Source organism: Thermobia domestica, chromosome 13, assembly GCF_964235325.1.
Source record: "Thermobia domestica chromosome 13, izTheDome1.hap1.1, whole genome shotgun sequence".
In the NCBI taxonomy this organism is placed as follows: domain Eukaryota; kingdom Metazoa; phylum Arthropoda; class Insecta; order Zygentoma; family Lepismatidae; genus Thermobia; species Thermobia domestica.
Genome location: NC_137466.1, coordinates 10,414,161 through 10,440,815, shown reverse-complemented (window position 1 = coordinate 10,440,815; position 26,655 = coordinate 10,414,161). Strand labels below are relative to the sequence as shown.

General features: G+C 37.4%; 1 protein-coding gene across 3 annotated transcripts in view; it reads right to left on the bottom strand.

Annotated features, from left to right (window-relative positions):
• Positions 1–4,492: 4,492 nt before the first annotated feature.
• Positions 4,493–26,655, bottom strand: part of LOC145668015 (uncharacterized) — a 92,337-nt gene continuing 70,174 nt past the window's right edge. For all 3 annotated transcript variants that reach the window (XM_081735476.1, XM_081735474.1, XM_081735475.1), the window contains one exon: positions 4,493–7,242. In XM_081735476.1, coding sequence (XP_081591602.1) covers positions 6,887–7,242 — 356 coding nt within the window. In that variant the 3' untranslated portion in view covers positions 4,493–6,886. The remainder of the gene's footprint in view (positions 7,243–26,655) is intronic.

Sequence of the window (26,655 nt, the reverse complement as noted above, 5' to 3'; positions counted from 1 at the left end):
CACTCACACTGAATTGTAGTCCCAGTTCTTCACATGTCTGACCACTGTTCGCTTCAATTGCTTCCTGAAGATCTTCATTTTGTACATGTATTGGTCTTCCGGTACGTGGTGCATCTTCCAGTGTTTCGTCACCATTCCTAAACTTCATAAACCACCGTTGCACTGTCCGTGTAGTCACGAAACACTCACCAAAGGCCTGTCATATCTTCCGCCTCGCTCCAGCACAGCGGCGTTTGACCCCAGTTTGAACTCGTACAGCGTTTGCACTCTTATGATGCTCTATGGAGGTCAAATGTTCACTCTGTCCTTACACAAGTTCACGGTGTAACTGAACTGCCACAAGCAGGTAGTATATTGGATATGCCCACTTACCTTCGCCTTATCTCCATTCGCATTCAACTCACTGTGTGAGGATCAATTGAACACAGACCTCCACAAAAAGCGGCACAATTTTCTTGGTTATCTTCATAGATTGTTGTGGAGAACAGTTGGAAAGACCTTCATCTGGCAGTGGATTAATAATGATCTATTATGATATATTCGAAGATGTCAAAACATGACATGTCACTCTTTGGTCATTTTCTGATGTTTGCTCCGGTAGTTGAGCGATGGAAAAAGTTATATAAAAATTTCCTATGTAGTAATTTATATTTTGTTTTCACCAGTGAACTTACAATATTTTAAATTTAATTCAGAAGTAATTTACTCTTCTGTAAAAGTGTCCGAATCGTATTTTGCCATCATAATAGAGAAACGTCTGAACCGTTTTATATTACATTTTGAGCATTTTTAATGCGTATCATAAACTATGTTTTTACCATTTATTTTGATTAAAATGTATACTCTGAAGGAAGGAGGCACAAGATTCAATATTTCTATATGAGAATGGCCAAACATAATATGTACATATTTACAGGGGATCACATTGAAACTTTTTCAATTCAATTTCTCTATTCGCACTGTGAGGCCATAGACGTACACTTGAGTCGCGTTCAACTCATGCGGTTCAAATTAAAACAAAAACTAATTTGAAACAATAGTAGGTTTAAAGAGAACTTATATATTTTAATAATATATGGTAGATATAATAAACTCTTGCTTTCTTGAAAGTATGAAAGACATACACTATACTAGTAAAAAGTAGTCTGCGCCAATTGAAGGGCATCTTTCACATACAGCTTTTGTGGGAAAAATTGTAAAATCGCAATCAATACTTTTTAAGATTTTTTTGTCACATACCAATCCATTTATGGAACAGCACACAAAGAAAAGTATATTCGGGTGGAATCGGACCTGGACAATATTATTTGAAGGTAAAAAGTACTTTTAGCTTACTGGTGAAAAAGAAATCTACTTTTACGATAGGGAATTTTTAAGTAATCCATAATCAACCTTTTCCACCATATATATCTCAATGTGACCAACTATCGGAGCAGAAAAACAGAAAATGGCCAAAAAGTGATATCATGTTTCGCCATCACTTTTAGATGATTTAATTCATAATGTTGAAATTTATTTTCTCGTAAGATTGACATATGTAGACTGAAAATGAAATCCGTGCTAGGTGCCAAAAATGGAAAAGAGGTTAATGTCAAAATGTGTGTTATGTGCCTAACACTGGTCAGTTAAATTCGGACTACCGGTATCTAATATTCACTGTGGAAGTAGTTCAAATAATCGTCAGAGGAATACACGTGGGCCTATGTGTAGTGGTGCTATTCATCCGGTTCGCAAGAACCGGTCGTTAAAACATTTCGAGTTCAGAGAACCGTTTGTTATACCAAATCATAAACTTTCTCTCTCTCTCTCTCTCTCACACACACACACACACACACACATACGTAGCTGCAAGGAAGAGCTTGTTGGATACAATTTTTTCACAATCAAAAACAATTGTCCTATTTAAAAACCTTGGTTTTGTTCCGTACATACCGGAAGATTAATGGTGGGATGGGGGAAAGATACATTTTATTTTAAGTGTCTTTGTTTCTAGAAATTCTTATACCTACAGGGTTAAAGATATGGTTTCTCACAAGGTACATTCGTGAGATGTCCCCTCGGGATTCGTGTAAAATTGGTTCAAATGCAAAGTTCGCCGAGGCCCAATGTATATTGTGCTAATTTTAGCGGTCGATACTGGTAATATGTATATTTATGGGTCTTCATAAATTCAAAATTCAATCATAAACTACTATAACGCACAGACACAAAATTAAGTGCTTTTAGTTTCTTTAGATGTAACTGGACATGAATGTGGGCATATGTAAAACAAATTGGATCAAGTACTGCTTTTCCGACACATGCTACACCCCGGTCGCCATCGTGGATCCGTCATATTGGATTCAACTTTCGGTTTTTCATATAAGAATAGGTACCACTGATACATCAAATTCATCTACAATTTTCTCGGAAATTCACTAGTGTAGTGAATTTTACCGTAGCTTGTATCATTTGTAAGGTATTAGATGTTAAAGTCTTCCAGGCTTTCATCCATAGACATTGCAGAGTAATATCAGTGACGCTTACGTTTTTCATGTTGACAAATCTAAACAATTGCTAACTGGAAAAATAATGTAGGTAGGTATAAACAAACTCTTTACAACATTGGTGTCATAATATTATTACATTTCTGTGAATGATTGTTATTACTTCCATGTTATACTATAACAAAGAAGTATTGTATTACGGTCGAAATGCCTAATGTAAATCCAGATACCGACCAGATTTGGGAGAAGACCTATCTTTTCCGTATTGACGTCTGTGTGTCTTCATGTAGGCCTATGTACGTTCAGAGAATATTTCGTCAACGATAAATCACGTAAAAGATTACATACACACACGGGGCCCTGCAAAACTTCCTAAGTTATTTGGTTTAATATTCATGGAGTGCCTGACATTTAACATGCAATACCTTGCAAACGGTACATATCATGTTTTCCCATCTTAGCATAGTGTTTTATTCAAGACTGTGTTTCCTAGGGGGCTGTTGGAGAAAAATCACAAAAACTCTATGTGTTTTTGTCTAGTGTGTTGAAAAACAAGTTTTATTTTTCGACGAACTTTGTATCAAAATGCAAAATGCTTGCCCAGGAATTGCTGTAAAACTCAAAATTACTTCAAAATCGAAGCAACCATAGGTTACTGACATTAAGCATTAATGTTCGATGCTTTGTGCTTGTCTTAGGACATTTTTTTTTCTGAATTTGTTTTAAAGTACTCACAGGTTTTAGTTTATGTACGAGGAGGGACCCAAAAGAAAGCAGACTGAAAGAGCGTTGCCGTTCCTATGCGTAGTAGAGAGTTCTCCTGCTAGATGGGTCTAGTAGAGACCTTCCCAGATCAGTTGGCCAAGCGGCGTCTGAGTAGGAGGTTAACGTTTGATCGTATTATTGTTTTTCTCAACTGTTCTCGTTTGCCACCTGCGAAATCGTTATGGCAAATTCAAAGGAACAAGGAGCGTGTTGGCTTCCTACTTGGAAAATCGGAAACGAAAACTTACCAAATGCTTCAACAGGCTTTCAACAAGGATACTATGAAGCGCACACAATTTTTTGAGTGGTTTGGGCGCTTTAAGTATGGTAAGATAAGTGTTGAAGATCATGCTCGTTCTGGGTGCTCTTCCTCATTTCAAAACGACGAAAACATCGAACAAATCTGCCCCAAAATCAGCAAGGATCGTCGTTTCATGATCGATGATATTTCAGAACAGGTTGGAGTGAGTTGGGGCTCGTGCCAGCGTGAGGTTTTGCAAATGAGACATGTTGCCGCTAAGTTTGTTTCTCGCCTGCTCACACAGGATCAAATCATTCGTCTGAATTTGAGCCAGGACTTGAAAAATAAGATTGAAGGTGATCCAAACATTTTGACCAACATGATGACATTTTCCGAGAATTAAACAAAATCTAAAAGGAAAATGTTTTGATGGTGTAGAGGCTGTAAAAAGAACTTCGCAGAGAGCATTGGACGATATAAAAGTTTCAGAGTTCCAGAAGTGCTTCAAACAGTGGGAAAGAAGATGGGAGAAATGAATCGCATTTAATGGAGAGTACTTTGAAGGAGACTGAAATAATTTTGTAAAAAATGTAATAAATTATTTTTTTAGAACGAAAGTCCGGTTTCTTTTGGGTCCTCCCTCGTATTAGCAGGTTTACTGAGATACTTAGTATGTTTCTTTTACCTAAACAGTTATCAATAATTATTCCTAGATGTTAGTGTTGTCTACTTTGAAGACTATTTATTTATTTATTATTTAATTTTTAAACATACACCATTATTGTTGAAGTATCTAATTTATTTCTTTAACCTGAAAACGATGAAACTAAGATTTTTCTTCCATATAATTTCAAAGGTTTTTCCTGTAACCACAAAATAACCACATTCAAATTGTCTTGTAATTTATTTACTTACACACAGTCATCCTTGCCTTCCTGAAAATACGTTAAAGACAAAAAGCCTTGTTCTGGATTCTTAAATGATAACTCAGCAGTTTAACTCAAATTGTATTATACTTTATTGAAACAGAAGAACTATATATCGACTGTTGAATCAATTAATCGCATAAACGGAACTGAAAGATATTGTTCATTTTCTGAAAAATCGTAAATCTAGTGAGATTGCTTTGTTTAGTTATAAAACTACCAAGAAAAAATTGAGATCATATACAAGGAACATATTTTATTAGAGAGCACTCATTTCTTTTCATGTATTCCTGTAACGACCATTTCTTCAAGTGACACTGTTCGTAGCAATCTTTTATTTGAGTGTAACTAATTCATACGCAATCAGAGTTCATTTTATCATCTTTATGATAATTTTAAAATAAAAAGTAATTTATGGAGGGAAAATATTAATTACCTTATGAACCAATATTGTCTACAGAACACACTTTAGTACAGGTGTTGTTTTACCTGTAATCAGGATTCAGTTATTTTAGTGAGAAAAGATCTTTAGGTTCAAGAGTATGTAAGAATAAGAAGGCACTTTTTCTTCAAAAACCTCATCTGCTCTCCCTGTGAAGTTTGTAGACAGACTGAAATTATTCGAGAAAAAAAGAATCTGAACTCCATTGCAGGAATACTTGCAGGTGAAAAACACTCGTCTACCAGCAAAAAGTAATTATAAAATCATTCTTAACTAAAGCTCTGTAACAGATGATTAGTATACAAAAACTTAATTGTAAAAAATGATTATAAACAAAATTTCGATAAAGTTCTCAATCATAAGGTACTTACAATGATTAAATATTTAATTGCAATACAAAGACTTGATAAATAAGTAAAGACTTAGAATGTAGTTATGAACTACACAATATTTCGAATACATTGGAAGAAGTTATAGAGTCAATTTTAATGTAGCTGAGGTGCGAAATCCTGGAGGATGAAGGGGAATTCCCCCACATAATATTTCTGGAAGAATATTCCCCCTCACTAAAAAACAGTGGGAGATGAATAAAATTATACTTCGTCTAAAACTTGCAAATTAATTACAGTATTTCATATATAGGGCTAATTAACATGTATTTCACATATAGACCTAATTAATGGGTGAACTAGTAATTAGCGGAATATCTAATCTTACATAGTATAGTGATTATGGATGTTCAATTATGTGAACTCTCCATGGCCAAACATTCCAGTGCGAAAATTCTTTTTTCACTTGTCTGCTCCCTCCACTTCGACTGTTATGATTTCGCACCCTGCTGACGCCCGATATCAAAGTTTCGTTATGGACTTCAATGAAAAGTATAATCTAGAGCAACGGATCGTGCCAGTTAATTTCAACTCTCAATTTATGTCGACTTTAGTTGTAGCAGTTATGTACGGATTGCATCTATAAAATAAATACGTGGCGTGTAGCATCTTGCTATAGCTATAAGATAGGATTTGAATCAACGGGGGATGAACGAGATTTCCTCTGTCGTCAAAGGAGAATTTCTACCTTGCTAGGAAATATTTTCCTCACATTTCACCTGTATACATTCCACATTACTGTGTTTATACTCCTATACAAATGATGGGAACAATAATGCAATTTGTTGTTTCACAAATACAAACACACTACTTGTTAAAATGCAAATGATACAAATGATTTCCAGAGTGTGAAACAAGTTTTCATAATTACTAACACTCTTAGCAAGCTTCAGAATTGAATCAAAGAAAAATAATGACATTTCTAATATTTATCACTGATTATACTTAAATGACTTTCATGTCGAACTCTTGCAGTAGAGTGGATACCAACTGCGCATCTTTCTGCAATACATGGCCCCCATAGATTCATGCCCAACTTAACCCCTTTCTGCATGATTTGTTTCTTTTAGCGAAAAACAAAATAACCAGTATTGGAAATCCTCATATGGGAACTTGAAAAATGAATTAAAACTTGAATTTTAGATTTTTCACTTAATTCCGACGAGAAATAAGTAAGTGCCATATATGACACACTTACAACTCACAAAGAACATGTCAGATGACACCAAGATCTCTTATTCATACACGTCAGTATCTCACACAGCAGACAAAACAGTCTTTGATAAATCACAAAAAAGCTAAAGTGAAAAAAGGGCATGTGCCATATATGGCACGGCATGCGGTAATGGGTTAAGAGTCTATACAAAGTCGTTCGCCACATAAAGCCAAACTTCAGGGATTTTTACATGAATTAATCCGTATATATCTACATAAAAAATTAACTCGAATCCTGGATGTAGGCCTCTTTTATCAAAACAACTTGCAAGTAGAAAAATTAGATACAGAAAAATATTCCTATCTGAAAAATACAATATTGCTTTACATACAACTATAATACCTTGTATATTAATACAAATATAAAGCAATTAGGTTATTAATTGAACCAAAATAACAAAATAGTTCAATACGGGGCTTCGTTACGAAGAGGCACATGACCCACTGCTACTGCCATCTGTATTCCTTTCATTTGCTTCCTTTGCAATCCGCAATTTCGCTAGAAGATCTATTTCTTTCAGATTAGGATATTTCCGCAGTTGCTCTCCAATATCTGGTCGCAAATGATGTGCAAGACCAAGCACCCAGTCTTGACATTTTTTCACAGCTGGTTTATAAAGTTCGCCATTGTATTTGTTCGTCTCTACCAATTTTCTTATTTTCTTGGGGGAAAGCAATTCGTATCCAAGTTCGTAATATGAACCACACATTTCTTCTTCATCCTCTGGAAGTTCTTTTCTGAAGCGTGGAGCAATACTATCATCATCTGTTCGCATCCCTGTACAAGAGATAAAAATATGTGTGTTTATTGAGATTTAACATCAAATAAATATTTATATTAAAGACTCTACGGTTATATACGTAAGGAAATTACATGTATAGTCGTTAACCCTTTTCCGGGCCGTGGGAAGATATCTTCCCAAAATCATAGTGTCAAAAGTGCATTATTTAGGTTGGTGGGAATAGCATTTCCCACTTGGTTATCGTGCAGTAAGGCAGGTCGAAAATGACTATTTCGGAGAACAAATGCCTGCTTCTGCTGACGTGATTAACACACACGTTAGTGCGCACCATCTGGCGTGTAAATAGTAAGCACTTTTTATTTATTTCTGTTTCCATACAATTCGATCCATACCCGTTAGCATCGTGAGGGGAGTGCAAGAGGGGGCATTTGCCCTCCCCTGGAAATTAAAATACCCCTAATGTTATGCAATTTGAGGCACTTTCGAGACAAAATTGCCTATTTTCAGGAGTTTTGCCCCTCCGGAAAAAATCCTGCCGGCGCCCAGGTCCATACCATTCGCTTTCCATGTGCGTTCTTGTTTTCTAAAAAGAAATTAACATAAAATACCGAAAATAGTAATTTTGGTGATGTATCCAGGGGCGGCGCCAAGGAATTCAGGGGGGAACTGGCCCCAGATCTTCCCTTGTCCTCCCTTGTGTCTCCACAAAATTTTATTATTGTAATTATTATTGCACATATTGTACCAATATTGCCCATTTTTTTATATATTTTGTTTCATTTACCCCCATTCCAAGCTTGTCTTTCAAAGGGCCATCGCAACTCTGAGAACCTAGCGGCGAACCTGTTTCTTTTTGGCAATTCGTGGATGGCCAGCATGCAGTTTTCATGCAATGCAGGCAGTATTGCAATGCACCCAGCATGCAATATAAAAAAATATTCATTCTTCTACTGTGGGAAAAAAACGCTTTAAATTAGGCTCGTGGGAAAAATACTTCCCATACCATAATCTATGGGAAATACATAGAATAAATGGAATCCACCAACATAATTATTCCTATTCTCCTGGTGGAGATCTTATTTTAATAGACATAACACAGCATCATATCTACAAAAAAATGGCCCGGAAAAGGGTTAATGGGGTGAAAAAGTGTGATTCGGGTAAAGAGCTTGTGAAAGACCACACCATTAAACAGGTAAACGCTTTATGACAAACAATTTTTATTGGAACATAATTCTATATCCTTAAGATGAAAATACTGCAACCTCAACAATACTGATCATTCTTCTTTCAAACGAACAGAGATTTCTTTTTCGTCATAAATACTATTTTGTTACTTTTGAGACCCTCACTTTCCTATAAAAATATGACAGGAAATATGTATGTTCACCTAATATTAATGCTTAAATTATTTATTTGTTTTTGGGTATAATGTTCCACAATTATGCTCCGAGGCAAAGGGAGACTGTAATGGTTAAAATGAATGAAATGATGGAATCAAGAATGTGGAAGGAAACAGGAAACCCCCGACCAAACCCATGCACATGGTGTTGTCCATCTCAAAGCTCATTTGACGGAAGCTAGGATCGATCCAGGAACCTATGTACTATAGGTGATGGCTCTACTACTGGGCCACCGTGGTCCACCTGAGTTGATAGTTGTATATAAATGTTTGTAAACTCTTTTGTAGGAATGCCAATGATATTTAGTTACCCCTCGTTTTTAGAAAGAATCATAGTCTTCCCAATAATATAAAGATTGAATGTGTCCTAAGTGACACGTAGGCTATAACTATTGCTCTGCTTTTGGCCAGGAAGTTGCTTCTGACTAAATAAGACTTATTCATGTGCAGAGCAGTGAAACAAAAAAAATAATAGTAAGAAAAGATCTGTTCTTTGTCCATGAAGCAAGTCTCTAATCATAAAGCAGAGTAGCTGTGTTGCCATGTTAAATCTTTTAATCCTTGGCCACTAAAATGGTTGAACTCATCACAGAAAACAAAATCAAAATCATGTAGATTAACGGAAGAAAGTCAATACCGATCATGGACGAAATTGAAAATTTAGAGGGAAAAGAAAAGATAGACATTATCCTCGTTCAGGAACCTTACACCAAAAATAATAAACTAACAATAATGTGATTAATAGAAGTTAGCTATGCAGGAAAGGAAGTTACTTGTAATTATAAAAAATAACGCAAGTGGAAAACCAAGCATGGGAGAGAAAGCAAAGGAAAACCCTACAAGAGAAAAAGCAATGGCGACAATAGCAAACAGGAACAGGAATTTCAAAATATTAAATTTAATACAATTCAAAATCCATGAACAGTCATCATGAGTGGGAAGTTACAAAATCATAAATTGCTGGTGCTAGTTTAGTCTGGACACTAAACCTTTTTAAACAAACTTAACAAAAATTTATGAAATGTAAAAATGACGAAACAGTAACTTGTATGGATACAAATGCTAAATTATCAAACTGGAACAGTAGGATTACGGATGAATAAGAACAAACTAGAAGAGATGGTTACACGAAGTGAATTAATCGTTTTGAACGAAAAAGAACACCCGCCAACATTTAAAAACACGCAAGTCGCGAAATCTAATATACATATGACATTAGCAACATTACAACTAAGCAATAAAGTACGTGGAGAATTCTACACGTGTCCATCTTAGGTGGCTGTTGGGTTGTAATTCTTAAACTGCCGAGTATTACTTAACAAACTGATTTACTTAGACAAGCGACTACTATTGAATGTAAAAACCTTTATCCTCTTTCTAAATACGTTTAATACTCAATACTTCAGATATCTATCTGTATCACATCTCAACCCAAAGGTTCTGTAACATATATTTTTCTACATGTTCATTTTTTTTATCACACAAATCTACCATCTCCAATATCAACTACATTTAACACCATAATTATTACTTTAACTTTAGCCACTTTTGGCTCTTATTCTCTTTAATCACATAAGCCACTTATCGATCAAGGATATAGTATACGTAAGACCGTCTGAGTTCCAGAAGAAGCTGGATGTTCATACTTTTAGGGATTATTCATTGAGTATCTACGAACTTAGAAAGGGGGTAACAAACCCACTTTCATTTACTTATCCACTGATACGAAAATAAAAAAGAACGTACCTATTTGCCCTTGTACTTTATATGCTATAGCGCATTACATTATATGCAACAAGGATTTTGGTCTGCATCATGATATAAATTTAAAAATATTTAACATTTTTCGAATCGAAATCAACAAAATTTATTCTAGAAAGTAAAAATAGAATGTTAAGCACATATAATGAAGACAACGCAGTGATTTAATTTGGTAACGTATAAATATATAATATGAAGTATCCTCGCGCACGGAAGACAGGGTGTTCTCATGTATACTATTACCTCGATCAAATTCTGACATTCACTCAAGTTTCACAATCTTCAACTTTATACATTACAATAAACATAACCTAGAAACGCTATTCACTTGTCATTCAATCTCTCAACACTTTGTCCCATTATTCTTAATTAACACTTTGTTCGAACTTTTACAAACCCTAACATCCTCGATGTTGAGGGCAGAAAGAGTTATGGTTTATTGCACATGCATTCATCTAAAAAAGAAAAGAAAGAGTTGTAAAAAGAGATGCAAATGGCGATGATCTTTTCTAAAGAAAGTTTATGACTAAGGAGAAATGTATTATGGCTTGTGAAGTAAACTAATAGCTAAAAACGGAAGCCTGTTGATCTAGGTTAGTTACCAACTAGGTAAGGGAATATTTTAACTAGTAAATAAACATTTAACAGTGGCCACAATATAATCATTCGAAATCAATAACGTACACATGGATAAACCAATGAGTATATAAAAAAAAAATAATTCACAATACAAAAATAATAAAATGGAGAATAATTGGAAAACCATTAACTTGTGAAACATAATCGATAATGATATTGTGGATACAGCAAAAATACAGAACGAAATACCAAATGCCATCAAAAGAGCAACAAAAACACAACATGATAAATAGATAAAAACAAAAACAAAAAATGAATGGGAAGTTACAAAATATACAAAGGAAAACTGGAAAAGTACAAAAATCATACTAAACAACGTGGGATCAACCGTGGGATGGCGAATTCAAACAACGTAGGTTAGAAAAATATACAGAAACTACAAACAAATATCAAGAAAAACCAAAAGAAACTAAATTTTTAGCATTTTTAGAGGAAAATATTAATCTAAACATATGAAGTGAAATCTATAAAATAATTAATAACAAAACCAACAAACCAACAACAACATGGACAATGGGAAACATGCAAACGATTGGACATGCTTGGAAAAATACAATAAATTATTTAATGACAAAATGACAAAGGCTGTTAACTCAACAAAGACAAAGACGAGCAAGAACAAAATCAGATGAAAACACCACCGAGAAACAATGAATCAATAGAAGAAATTGAAGACTTTGGGGCAAAAATCCGTCAAGTCCAAAAAGTGAAAGTGTAAAGGAGATAGCTTTACAGGGGTTTCTCTTCATCCGATTTTCTTCAAACTTGTCACCTATATACTAGACCAAAAGAAAAAAAATCAACACGTATTTGTTTGTTTCAATAGCCCCCTTTCAAAAAAGGGTCACCTTGGTTGAAAGGGCCCCTTTAAAGAAACGAAACTCTGCCGATGCAGAGATGACTTCAAAGTAGGAAATACGGATTTTGTCGTTTTTCGAAAAAAGGATTGTACGGGCAATGTTCCCTTCGAAATGACACTTCGCAAAATCTTTATGGAAATTGGAGTTTGGTGGATTTGCTTGAAACCGAGATATGTTGTAGATATTGTGTTCTTAAGAAAAGCCTCAATGAGCACAACTATAAATCACTGACCGTTTGATCACCACAGGGCCACTTTTTTGAAAACAACCGAAGATAACGACATTCTGGATTTCGGTAAAAAAAAAATGTCTAAAACCGTGATATGTTGTTAATATTGTGATCCTGAGAAAAAGTCTTAATGGGAATAACTACCAATCACTGATCGTTTGGCCACTACGAGGCCACTTTTTTGAAAGCAGCCGAAGATAGTGATATTGTGGATTTCGATGAAAATGAGTGAAACTGTGATATGTTGTAGATATTGTGATCCTGAGACAAACTTTTAATGGGAATAACTACAAATCACTGACTGTTTGGTCACTGCAGGGTCGCCTTTTTTAAAACAGAAGGTAACGGTATTTTGGATTTCGGTGGAATTGCTTGAAACCGTTATATGTTGTAGATATTGCGACCCCGAGGAAAAGTCTTAATGGGTACAACTTGCACTCACTGACCGTTTGGCCATCATGAGGTCACTTTTTGAATCTGGATTTCGGTGTAAATGACCGAAACCGTGACGTGTTGTAGAAATTGTCATTCTGAGAAAAAGACTAAATGGACACAACCACAAATCACTAATCGTTTGGTCACTATAGGTCTACTTTCTTGAAACCAGCCGAGTATAACGATGTTCTGGATTTCGGTAAGATTGAGTAAAACTAAGTTAGCCTATGTTGAAGATCTTCTCATGATGAGAAAAAGTCTTAATAGACACAATGATCGAATTATGACCGTTTGCCCACTACAGGTGCAGATTTTTTAAAAACAGCCGGGAATAACGATATTTTTGATTTCGGTGTAAATGAATGAAACTGTGATATGTTGTAGATGTCTGATCCTGGGAAAAATTGTCTAGGGCTTTCCAGGTTTCTCCTTTGTCTCGCAAGATGAACACTGAATGTTGTCTATTCTTATATGATGTTGGCTTCTACTCTGCCCCATCCCTTTTGCGGGTTGTGGGATCGGACTTTTCAGGGTTTCATAAAATTCTACCATAATTCCAGAGTATCCTTACCTACTGCTGTTTTTAAAAATGTGGCCCTGTAGTTGCCAAATGGTCACTGATTGGTGGTTGTGTCCATTGAGACTTTTCTCAGGATCATAATAGCTACAACATATCAGTTTCCACCAATTACACCGAAATCCAGAATAACGTTACCTCCTGCTCGTTTTTAAAAAAGTGGCCCTATATTGGCCAAACTGTCAGTGATGGATGATTGTGCCTCTTGAGACTTTTTCTCAGGTTCACAATATCTACAACATATAACGGTTTCAAGCAATTCTACCGAAATCCAAAATAACGTTACTCTCTGCTATTTTCAAAAATGGGGCCCTGTAGTGGCCAAACGGCCAGTGATTGGTGGTTGTGCCTGTTTAGACTTTTTTCTCAGGATCACAACATCTAGAACATATCACAGTTTCAGTCATTTTCTTCGAAATCCAGAATATCACTATCGGAAGATAGTGATATTCGGCTGTTTTCAAAAAAGTGGCCTCGTAGTCAGGGCCGGCGCGACGTGGGGTCGAGCTGTGCCATCGCCCAGGGCGGTAAGTCTAATGGGCGGCAAAATTTGAAAAAGAAAAGTATACTGTCAAAATATAATACTTCGTAATAGGTAATGCTTCGTAATGCTTTTATTTCGCACATGGAGAAATAAAATTGTGTTCACCTGAAAATGTAATTGAACTTGCTGCACTCACATTCGAGATAACACTCACTCAGGAAATTCGGAGCATTCTCCTTCACTAGCCACAAGTATCTCGTTCAATATTTCTATTCCAGCGGCGTAGATAAGATTTTCAGGTAGGGTGGATAAGATTTTCAAGGTGTCTTTTATATCTTTTTCTATTCAGAATGTTCTAACGCTCCACTCCAAGTATGCTAAAGGTACCCACCCACTTGAGGCAGGCCGTTCTAGCCTACAGCTTCTAGAGACATTTAGGTTCTAGCAGCGAGTTGTTAACCAATTTACTGACTAGGGAAGTACATGAAGTGGTACGCGGGAATCTGCAAGTCTTATATATCACTTAGAAAGGTCACATCGAGTATACCTCACATGTGAAATAACCCGCTTGAATGGGGCCTGTAGGGGGCGTGGCGACCATTTGAAAATCAAAACAAGGTACCAGTGGCGTAACTAACGGCTTGGGGGCCACCCCGCAGACAACATGGAATGGGGCCCCTTCTCTACGTCCTACATCACGATTTGGGGCCCCGTGATGGCTTGGGCCCCCCGCAATGAGGGGTCTGCGGGACCCTTATTTACGCCCCTGCAAGGTACGCTCCGAAACACCAGAAAACATGGATAAAATAGGAAGCTATGATGTAATTGTTTTGAGGTGAGGTATATACAGGTTTGAGAGGTAGCTTGAATACGAATCTAACATCAAATGTTTACTAATCAAAATGGCGGATCCAACATGGCGGACACAATTTTTTTAAAAAAAAACAAGCTATGGATCTAAAATTGGGTGTATATATATACATTCGACGTCGATATGAATAAATCGGATACCAAAAAATATAAAATTCAAAATGGCGGACAAAATGCAAAACACTGCTATGGAACTGAAAGCAAGCAAGTAGATAAAAGATTCTCAAGGTCGCGGGGTACGAATCCAGTGCTAAAAGTGCAAAATGCAATATGACGCATCCCATATGGCGGACAAAATGTGCAAAACTACAGAATGGACGTATACGTATCGAGACGAACCTGGGCTCCGTCTCCATTTAGAAAAGCACATCACGGTCTCGAATTAGAGACAAGATCGAAACTACTCTCGATGTCAGTACCATCCCTACTACGGAGAGTGGACATTTGTCATACATATTTCTCACAAGTGTACACGGCATAATGTGAAGCCGGAACGACAGTTATGGAAGCATGACGATATTTTAAACACGCACTTTTCATGTCACTGTTCGGATCTTCAGATGGTATCAATAGTCTCAACGTACCCTACAGGCGCCATTCTTGTGAGATATTACAGATGTAAAGTATAGTCGATGTGAGCTTTTCAACGATATATAGCACATGGCGATCCCCGCGTGTCTCTTCGGAGGCGGGGGAGGGAGTTGTTAGTAAAATAATTATTGTCTATGATTGCAATATGTTCGTATCATAAAATTTTCATATTCGCTACAAAACCTGCCCTGCATTCTGTGCCTCAATTTCGGCATGGCTGTATAGCAAAACACGCTCCCTCTTGATTGTAAAACATCGTCTGCCCCTATTTGCTGCCTTATGTATCCTCGTCGCCAAAAGTGCCTTTACATCGCCGTGACGGGTATGTGACCGCGCAGTACTCCAAGGAAGGGATGGTTGCATAAGAAATTGTGATTAATTTTGAAGAATTTTTATTTTGACTAGGGAAATAACGTAGGTATAGGGACTAAAGACATAGATTAGAAGCATCACCTCACTGTCCTCTCTGAAAATATTCGTATTCTCAGTTTTTTTCAATTTACTGTCTTATATGTTAAGTTAATAACTGCTAACAACTGCTACTAGAACTTTTCACTCTTCAGGACTTTACTACGACATGTTCGCAGGGCACTTTTCTAAGTCCTAAATGTGTACGTGAATTATTTCATTCCTCTCACTGTAGTTAGAATGGAAACTGATTACGCTGAACGTAAAGCAAGGACCGTAATAAATGTAGATAAGGTTCTTATTATTATACAAAACACAGAAGTATTTATTCCGTATATAGAATAATATAATACAGTAAGTAAGAAACATCATAATCATTTACACCCGCAGGATTTTTTCCAACGGGGGAAGGGCAAAATACCGATATAGTGTTTCTCATTTTATTGCCCTATATATATATGTTAAGTTAAAATCCATAACATTAATATTGATAGCGTATATCGTCTTTCGCCGCTGTAGCCCATTAGTCAGAACATTCATCTCCAGACATGATGTTGAGAGAATAGAAAGAAAGAGATATGAACAGTGGTGTAGTTAATTTTACTGCGTCTTGGATCGATCGATCATTGATTTACTCATACTCCACCAGGCCCCCTGTCCCAGGTATTTCAGCTGCTGCCTTATATATAGGGTTCCATGTCAGAAGGCTAGACAAAAGGCCAAACACAGAAAGCCCGAGTCAAAACGTACCGCGACAAAAGGGACCCGCTACAAAAGGACCAGACCAAAAAGGCCCCGCGTCAACAGTGCCCGGGTGTAAAGGTCTCAACAACAAAATGGCCTGAGTCAAAAGAACCCTAATCAAAACGTCCCTCATAAAAAGGGCCCTGGCCAAAAGGATCACACAAAAAAGAACCCGAGTCAAAAAGCTCTGCGTCAAAAGTGCCCGTGTCAAAAAGGGGCCCCGCTACAAAAGGGTCCGAGTGAGCCATGAATCAAAAGAGACCGAATTAAAAGGTCACCGCAACAAAAGGGTCCGAGTCAAAAGTGGTCAATCAAAACGACCCATATCTAAAGGGCCGGGTCAAAAGGGTCCCAAGACAAGAGTTATAGTAAAAAGGGAACTGCCCCAAACAAGCCCGGGTAAAGGGGGCCACCAAACAAAAGGGCCCGAGTCAAAACGGCCCCGCGTGAAAAGTGCCCGGGTGAAAACGTCTCCGCAACAAAAGGGCCTGAGTCAAACGGGCCCGAATCAAAACGCCCCTTATAAAAAGGGCTTTGGCCAAAAGGGTCCCACAACAAAAGGACCCGAGTCAAAAGGTCCTGTGTCAAACGGGCCCGGGTCACAAATGGGCATCGCTACAAAAGGGCCCGAGTCAAACGGGCCCAAATCAAAACGCCAGTTGTAAAAAGTTCTCTGGCCAAGAGGTTCCCACAACAAAAGGACCCGAGTCAAAATGTCCTATGTCCAACGGGCCCGGCTCAAAATGGTCGTCGCTACAAAAGGGCTCAGTCAAACGGCCCCGTATCAAAAGGGCCCGGTTCAAAAGTCTTCGCAAAAAAGGGCGCGAGTCATATTACCTTTCATCAAAAGGACCTGGATCAAAAGGGTCCGCGACAAATGGGCCTTGCGTCAAACGGGCCCTGGTCAAAATTGCCCCGCTACAAAAGACCCGAGTCAAAACGGCCCTACGTCAAAAGAGTCCGGGTCAAAAGGTCTCCACAACAAAGGGGCTCAAGTCAAAAGTGGCCCCGCTAAAAAGTGCTCGAGTCAAAAGAGCCCAGCGACAAAAGGGCTCGTGTCGAAGGCCTCAGCAACAAAAGGGCAGGAGTCAAAAGGGCTCGGGTCAAGCACCTCAGCAACAAAGGGGCAGGAGTAAAAATGCCCGAATCGAAACGACCCTCATCAAAACAGCCGGGTCAAAAGCGTCTCACGACAAAAGAGCCCGAGTCAAAAGGGACCTGCCTCAAACGAGGTCGGGTCAAAAGGGGTCCCGCTACAAAAGGACCCGAGTCAAAACGGTCCCGGGTCAAAAGATTTCGGCAACAAAAGAGCCTGAGTCAAAAGGGCCCGAATCGGAACGCCCATCTTAAAAAGGGGTCGAGTTAAGATGGTTCCACAACAAAAGAACCCGAGTCAAAAAGCCCTGCGTCAAACAGGCCCGTGTCAAAAAGGAGCCCCGCCACAAAAGGGCAAGAGTCAAACAGACCTGCATCAAATGGGCCGATTAAATGTCCTCGCATCAAAAGGGCCTTAGTCAAAAGGCCCGAATCAAAGCGCCTCTCATCAAAAGAGCCCGGGTGAAAAGAGTCCCACGACAAAAGGTCTCGAATCGCAAGGGCTCAGCGTAAAACGGGCCCAGGTGAAATGGGGCTCCACTACAAAAGCCCAAGTCAAACGGCCCGGTGTCAAAAGGGCCTGGGCCAAAAGTCGACGCAACAAAAGGGCCCGAGTCCAAAGGGGCCGAATCAAAACGCCCCTCATCAAAAAGGCCTCGGTCAAAAGTCCCACGACAAAAGGGTCCGAGTCAAAAGGGCCCTGCGTCAAACGGACCCGGGTCAAAAGTGGTCCCGCTACAAAAGGGTAGGGTTAAAACGGCCAGGCGTCAGCCGGGCCTGAGTCAAAAGGGCCTCGCGTCAAAGTGGCACAAATCAGGAAGGTTCCGCGTCAAAAGGGCCCGGTAAATACTGTTTCACGGGTAAAAAGCAAGATTGGAGATCAAGCATGCACAAGGGGTTTGTGTCCTCTTAGTAAATTGAAGTGTTTGTGCAAAGGAAGGAAATATATATGTGGTTATTAGTAACAAAAAGAAAATTTGAATGGTGATATTAGTTTTGTTTGCTTGCTGATTGGTTTGCAACAATCGCTTTCGCTTAAGCCGTTCTCCATGAAAGTTTGCTTGCACTCCCGTCATAGGCGGACTGGGTGTATTAGGACTAGGCCGCGGTTACCATGAAGGGCTCTCAGACTATAATGTCAATTTCTAAAATATCGTCAATCTATGAGCTCGGGGGCTCATGCCTCCCCGAAACAAATCTGGTCTATTTTATACAGCCGCGCTGCAGACATATTTCGGTGAAATTTCAAAATAGATCAATGCATAAATGAATATTGAATTAAGTCAAAGCATTGTCGAAAGAGAAATATACAGAGAAAACGGGGTGTCTAAAAAGTCCCCTTGACTTAGGATAACTCTGTTATTATCGGAGTTACAACAAAATGTAAGAGGAAATACCGTCTTCGAATAAAGTTTTTAATAGACAGTAACTTCATTCATTTGTGTTCTGGGTCCAGGTAAATGGTAACGTTGCATTTTCATGTAACATTATGCGCATATAGAGAGTACAGCCCAAACGGCTTGTCCGATTTGAAAAATTCTTGCACTTTAGATTGAAAACAGTATATTTTTAGACGGTTTCCCCTCCTACATTTTGTTGTAACTCTGATAATAAGAGAGTTACCGTATGTCATGGGACTTTTTAGACACTGTATAGTAGCTGAAACACTAAACAAATAGTAGCCAATAGCTTTTTACTATGGAAAGAACAGAAGAGCTTAATGAAAATTGTAACAAACAACTAATAATAACTTTTGACTCTGGAATGAACACGACGTTTTACTGAAAATGAAAAACACTGCTGAACATCTAAAAAACTAATAATTTTAAAACGTTAAGATTCTTTTCAGTTCAGATTATGAATGGCAGAGTTCCTGAATAACTTCGTTCACTGACACTAAATTTAACATCTCTCTTTCCATTTTCATTAGTAAAAATGTGTCCAAAATGTCTTCACACAAATTAGCTCTGAGATTTGATTACTCTCTAACTTTAACTTTAAGAAGCACCTTTCACATGTCACTTGTGTGCATGGTAGAGACAACGCATGTTTGTATGCAATGTATAAATTATTAAAACAACTAGACTGACAGAAATTGGTACAAAATTTTCTCTGCACATGACAAAAATTTTTTACACAAGGTGTTTGCAGCATCATTATCACTCTTGCCGTGAATCCGTCCAAAATGTTCCATCTCCCATAGCATGCTCAGATGCATAATCATCATCTTCTACGGATTCAGGGGCATCATTCTCTTCAGGATCATCAAAAACCAGAACGTTTTGTGACAGCTTACACGAGAAAGAACTGCTGGAGATCTTTGTATATTTCCTCATATTTTATATTTAGTTTTTTCGCAAGAACTCTGAAAGCTCCTGCAGACACAGCATTCTTCCCGATTTCCGAAAAGTTCTTGGGATCCAGCATTTGGAGTTCATTTGGCTGCTGAAATCTATCACTGATAAATGTAACAGCTGTATTCAGAATTTTCTGTAAGTTTTTTATTCTGAATAAATCATTTTCACTTATATTTAAGTTCTTTTCCAGTTCAACTGCCGCAAGCTCTCCTGACATTTTCTTCTTTAAGATTCTTCTGGGCGGAAAATCTTTTTCCATTGCTATCTCTACACCAGATTGCACAAGCTGTTGTTTTCTCACACAAAATATTTTTGTATTATCATCAAGCTTAAACAGACATCTTTTGCCTCTATTTTCTTCTGAAGCTACTGCAGCAATGTTCTACAAGTCTCCAGGTTGTACGATAGTCCAATCCGTGAGACTGCAGGTATTTTGAAACATGCTTCGTTTCTGTAAACAGGTCCTGAAACACAGAGCACATCATTACAGTGTTAAATTCTGTCAATTTATTCAGCAAAGTTTAGCTTGAAATGTTGATTTCGCATTAAAACTCCTGTCCTGTACATCATCATTGAGGAACAATAAAAATGAAAATCTTGATGATGATAGACAGTCGTCTCGTCTTGGCTTCATGTTTTGTAGCGAAACCCGTTAGTGTCCACTACCGCATTCATGCCTTGTTTTTGCTCCACAATCGTGTTGCACCAATTTGTTGAACTTTTCGTAGTTTGTCATGTTCCTCGCGGCTTGCATCAATCATTTTCTTCCAAATATTCTTTCTTTTGTAGTATTCAGACAGAACACGGCACTGGATTCAACCACCAAATAAATTTGCAGTTTCAGAGATCTCAGTTGAGTTTGTCATAACCAAATTAAGAGCATGAGCCATGCATTGGGTGTAAATGATTTCAGGATTATCCTTCTCCAGTAATGATTTAACTTCTTTATAGCATCCACTCAAGTTAGCAGCTCCATCAAGAGAGCAACTTACAATATCAGAGATCAAAACATTATTGGCACAAAGTACTCTTTTGTTTTCATTTTAAGTTACTTATAGTGTCACTCTTTACGAAAACTGCTAACAGCCGCCCAAATACTTCACCGCTTATAACGCAGAGAATTACTATAGTAAGCTGATTCAGCACTGAAACACCTTAAATAGAATCAACCATTATGCTGAAAATGCCCGCTTTCTTGCCGTCTTCCACTGTTTTCTCCTGCAATTTTTTAAACGTTTTTGATAGAAAATATTTTTTAAAAAAATACGCCGTTTTTCCATTTTTGAGTTATCAAATATAGACCTACAAGATGTATTAACATCCATAAAGGACCAATCAGCCTGTGGTTAAATATGGACCCAGCCACAAACCAGACCCCACTCTTCAACGATGAAAGGGTCCCATCTGCCCAACATAATGAAAAAAAGTTCCAGGTCCTAACAGCTCAACATGATGAAGAAAGTGCCTAGGACCCCAACTGCTCAATGAAATGAAAGAAGGTCCCCAACTGCCCAATATAATGAATAAAGGACTCAGGACCATGTAATGTAAGATGGTCCCAACTGTCCAATATATTGAAAGAAGGGTCCAAGGCCCCAGGTACAAACTAAATCACAGTTTCTGATAATAAAAGACCATAGTGAAAGATGGACCTAGCCACAAATCCAGTAACAAAAGGACCCTATTGAAAAAGATTGATTGATGAAAGGATGGGAGAGGAGTGTGTGTTGGCAGCATAATAACAGTGATCTACCGAATTATTTAGCTTTCTTCTGTTTTAGATTTTCTCTCTTTCTCTTTCTTTCTTTATTGTTTCATATTTTTTTCTGAGAGCGCCTAGGCCACGATTGCAGCCTAACGGCTCTGGCCAGTCTGCCCCTGACTCCTGTCTTTCTGAGTTTGTATTCTCGTGCCATAGCCCAATCAAACTTTATTTATTGCTGATTTTCCCTTTACTTGTAAAATTCCATTTCTACCCCTGGATCAAAGTATAGTATGAAAAATATTCTGTGGAAAAGATTAGTTTAATTTTACTGTGAGAATACATATGTGGATCTCCATACAGAATTAGCGAAAAGTATTGGGACAGAACAAAATAACGACATGCGCGGACGGAGGAAACATAAATGTTACAAATGGTATTATTGGAAAACCTGCATTAATTTGGAGTGTGGTCACCATGGAAGGCATCTTGAATTCCGCCATATTGAATATCACATAATATTGTCTTAAATGTAAAATGTTATGAGTTTACACTTCAACTTAGGCTTGAATATTCCCACAAATGAGAATGTGAACTCATTTATTACACATCATTTGTTTGAGACAGAGTGTGCTATGTTTGACATTTGTATCTAATAGAAAAAATGTATCATGATAGGGCAGTAACAAAGAGATGCATAGACGGAGGAAAAGCAAATGTTACAATTTGGCATTGGTGTAGAAACTGTGTTAAATGATTTAGTATACATTATAGTAGCCATCTTGAATTCCGCATATTGTATACCACACAATATTTTTAAATAAAAAGAGGTATGTGTTGAGTTTTGATTTTGAGTTTAACGCAGTGGCAAGGCCTGAGGGTAGACAGGGTAGACAGCGTCTACCCTTTAGAATGTTATATGTATTAAGCCATTAAGCCTAAATTACTAACTTAAAATTTTGCAATTTAGATTCTGAACTTAAAATGTCCTATAACTTATTCTTAGCTTTTTTTAATGTTGGCGTATGATAGACAGAAAGCAATGGATCTCGCGAATCCTTGAACATTATTCCTATAGAAGCGTAGGAGAAACAAACAACCACGTGCGAAGTCCAAAGACTCGTGCTGTGTAGTGCAGTGAAACCTCTCTAAAGCGGACAGCCATGGGGAATCAAAAATTGTCCGATATAGAGAGGTGTCTGCCTTAGAGAGGTTTCAATATTTTATGACGTAAATTAGTAAACAAGGTAATAAACAATTAGAAAAAAAATATTTTTGCATGAATCATGTATTTACGAATATTACGAAAATGCCTGAATTATCCCCCGCCACCCAATACTCTATGTTCGAGGCACAACATGGAAATAAGATGATATAGTTCTCTGCTCTTTACACTTGCTACTACTTACTACATTTTCGGTACGTTGTTTTAATTTGTGAGTTAATTGAGTCCAGTAGTGTCTTTTTTCTGACAATATGTGTACCCGCAGGCCAAAAATACCAAACTTGTCTTCTGCTTGCTTACAGATTCTAGCGGAACAGTACCATAACGGGTCATCCCAAATTGTGGGTCTTCAAACACTTTTCTTTCTAAAACAGTTTGGGTGGGAGTGGATGTAAGCAAAGGACATGAGAGTGTTGTTAAACAGAGACTTCGTCTGGGTTGCTGAGCAGCCAGTTGAGGAGGCAAAATATCACAATGCTTCCTTGATGACACATGTATGAATTACTAAAAATGTATTTTTACTGCACTTTCCAACTTGTTTCTAGAGAAAGTGTCCGTAATACGGAGGTAAATAATACACATAAAAGACAGGAAAGACTTCCGTGTCCGTACTAGAGAGTGTCCGCTTTAGAGAGGTTTATCAATATGTTTTTTCCTATTACAGTGTTTGGGGATTATAAAATATATCCGTTACGGGAAATGTCCGTTGATAGAGGTTTCACTGTAGTACTTGCGAAAAGACAGTTGCTATTCTACGTTTACAGGGCTACCTATCTTCATTTTAAGCTGGATTTGTAAGTGACAGAAACAGACCGCTATTCCTTCTTATTTGTTTTTATTTTAAAACATCTTTCGAGCTCCCTCTATAAAATGTTAAATTGTTGTAGCCTTGAAGAACATTAGTATATATATATATATATATATATATATATATATATATATATATATGTATTGTCCCTATATGTCTCCAACATCAGAATAAAAAAAAGAAGACTCCCTAACGAAAAGTTTAGATTGGCAATTCTATCATTTTTATATTTTTCGCGATAGTGACCAGTACTTTTACATGTCCCGGTAAATGCCCCCCTTCCGGTTAGAATTTTGAAAAAGAGAAACCTTTTTGTCTTCGTCTGGGGCCTGGATCAAGGTACCCGTGACCAAATTTTGGTAACTCGGTCCACTCCTCTGCTCCGCTGGCACACACAGACACAAAGATATTTAGATAGACACACAAACAAACTCTACTTCGCTCAATAATTGTGCAGATGAAAGATTTGAAGAATAAAAAAATCTGGTCATTAAAGAACTAATAAATTATAGAATATTTAGTATGCATCAACAAATTATTGCTAACGGCAAACTGAATGACTTGATATCCACCTTTCCTAATACTTTTTGCTCAGATCAGCTTAAGAATGAATTTATCAACATATGTTCCGATAGAACAAACACATTTCTCTTCCTGAATACTTGAAATATATTCTCAGTAATGAACCTCAAAGCATATATCAGGAAACAACGAAGCTGCTAAATATGGTATTGAGCATTCCCTCAACTCCAGTTTTTTTGTAAACATTCAATGAATGCCCTGAAAAGAGTGTAACTTACTTAACAAACAGCATGACAAAATTTCTGAACTACGGACACTTACAATAAGGAACTTGGTATGGAAGCTTTGTAGGATACCTGAATTCAAAAAAAAAAAAAAAAGTTATTAATGTTTCCGCCGAAATGAAGAAGAGGGTATGGAGCTCATTCACAAAACTGTAAGGTTTTAGTTAAGGTATTTGGTATTAGGTATTAAGTTAGGTGTTGTAAGATGTTTGGTTTTTTACTTCTATCTTTTTTTCTTTACTTTACAGTTCATTTCTAAGGTATTTAGAAATGACTATCCCTAAGGAGTGTATGGGTAAGTAATGCCCCCATTTCTTGCAAATGAGGTACCATTCAGAAATCTATGCTTCGAAAAAAAACTATTCACCAAATTTCATTAATTATAAAATTTTATACTTGAAGGAAGAGAGTAAACATATGCCTTACAAATACTATATATATATATATATATATATATATATATATATATGTACAGCGAAATCTGTCTATGCTGGCCAACATTGGTTCCATTGAAAAGTGGCCAACTTACAGAAAATAAGTGTGATTCGTGTATTTTTAGAATGGGATTTCTAGTATTACTTGGTTGTTAATAAGCAATGGCACGGCATCTACTTTAAAATAATGTATATAGATTAATCATTTAACTACTTTTTGCTAATGAGCTACAAGTGTTTCCCTCGGAGCAAAAGATGTTTTGAGAAATGTTAAGGGAATTCATATTTCAAAACCTCCACTACCTTTTGACAAGAAGTCATGTGCCAATAGTTGAGAATTGAGATGGTTAGCTTTAGCCTTGAGAATTTTCCGAAATTACTAAAGCTCCCCACTGATGAACGGACCTGATAGGCTATAGCTAATGATTTTACCAAAACAAATAGGGTAAACAAATACGTGCAATCATTTCCGGAAATCCTGTACGTGCTTTTTCTTATTCATGTCTTCCTTCCCCAACCCTTTATCAGGATAGTGTTCTGGTCTTTGACTTCCAAGAACAAATCGTGGGAATCTATGCTTCTTTGTCTCCACTTACAAATACAGAACATCTGCTTCGCGTATGGGAATACGAAAGAGTTAAGAAAAACAACAAAATGGTACTTTGCGTGGCCAAGATATGTAGGTAAATTTATCATTATCATCATAGGGTAAACACTGTTTCAATGTGGCCAGCTTCCAAGATAGACAGGTGGCCAAGTTGACAGGTTTTACTATATATATATATATATTATGGCCCATTTTAATCTTTCCACGGAAATATCTCAAGAACGGTTGAACATAAATAAACTGAACAAAAACCCAAATAAGAAACACCATGGGGCAAATCGAATGATGATATCGTGATGCCCCCAGGGCCACTCTTCAAGTGGGCCCGAGACCAACTTAAAAATTCACTTCATTCGATAGATCTTTAAAAACTAAAAAACGGTGTGGCAAACGATTTTTCATATAAGTCACCGTATTCAAAATGGCCGCAAAATATGTTACCTATATCAGATAAACGTCCAGTATCACTAATATGAAAACGGTTGAAAATAATAGCGGATGAACAGAATAGAACTCCTATAGGAAATCACAGAGGGTATTATTCATTCCACGCCTCGAGAATGATCCTATGGAGAAAAAGATTATTAAAGTATAAGTGATAATGCTAAAGAGGAACTCTAATTCTTAGAAAATTATCTTTCCGATCTCCTTCCGTAAGGGGTGAAGCGGAAATGAATGGTAAAATTTCAAATGAGAACCCCACATTTACTTGCAATAGGTATTGTTTGTCTGAAACACTTGGTTGAGTTGATTTTGGGTTTAATGTCTCGTTCAGAAGCGAGGTTATATGAGACGTGAACCTACTGATTAATGTGCAATCCGAACTACACGTGCTCCCGCCGGGAATCGAACCCGGGTCTCCCACGCCAAAGGCGCGTACGCTAACCGCTTAGCCACGGAGGAGCTCCTGAAACACTTGGGGTGTACAAGTGACTGGTACTGTAATGAACCAATATTCTGCAGACGACTTTTAAGAAAACCAACGTTTCTACACATTGTTCTAAAATTACATTGTTCGACAAATTGGTTTCGCATTTCAGTTGATTCATTTTTCACAAATTATTTCCTGCAAACAAAATGGAAGGTACCTTTTAACAAGAATTTTACCTACTTTTTTCCATTACAGACATATATCTCATAAAAAACATGTATCAGATAATTTTGTTGTGTAGATACAATTTGCAAAATCTAAGGTTCTCGTTTGGAATTTCACCGTTCCTTCCCGTCCCCTTCACCCACTTATCGTTGGACCGTTTTCTAGGAATTAGATTTCCTCCTTTGCATTATGGCGCCTTTACTCTAATTATCTTCTCCTCCGTTGCAACATTTTCGAGCCGTGGAATGATAAATACCCTCTGTGATTTCCTATAGGAATTTTATTCTGTTCATCCGTCATTATCTTCAACCGTTTCCA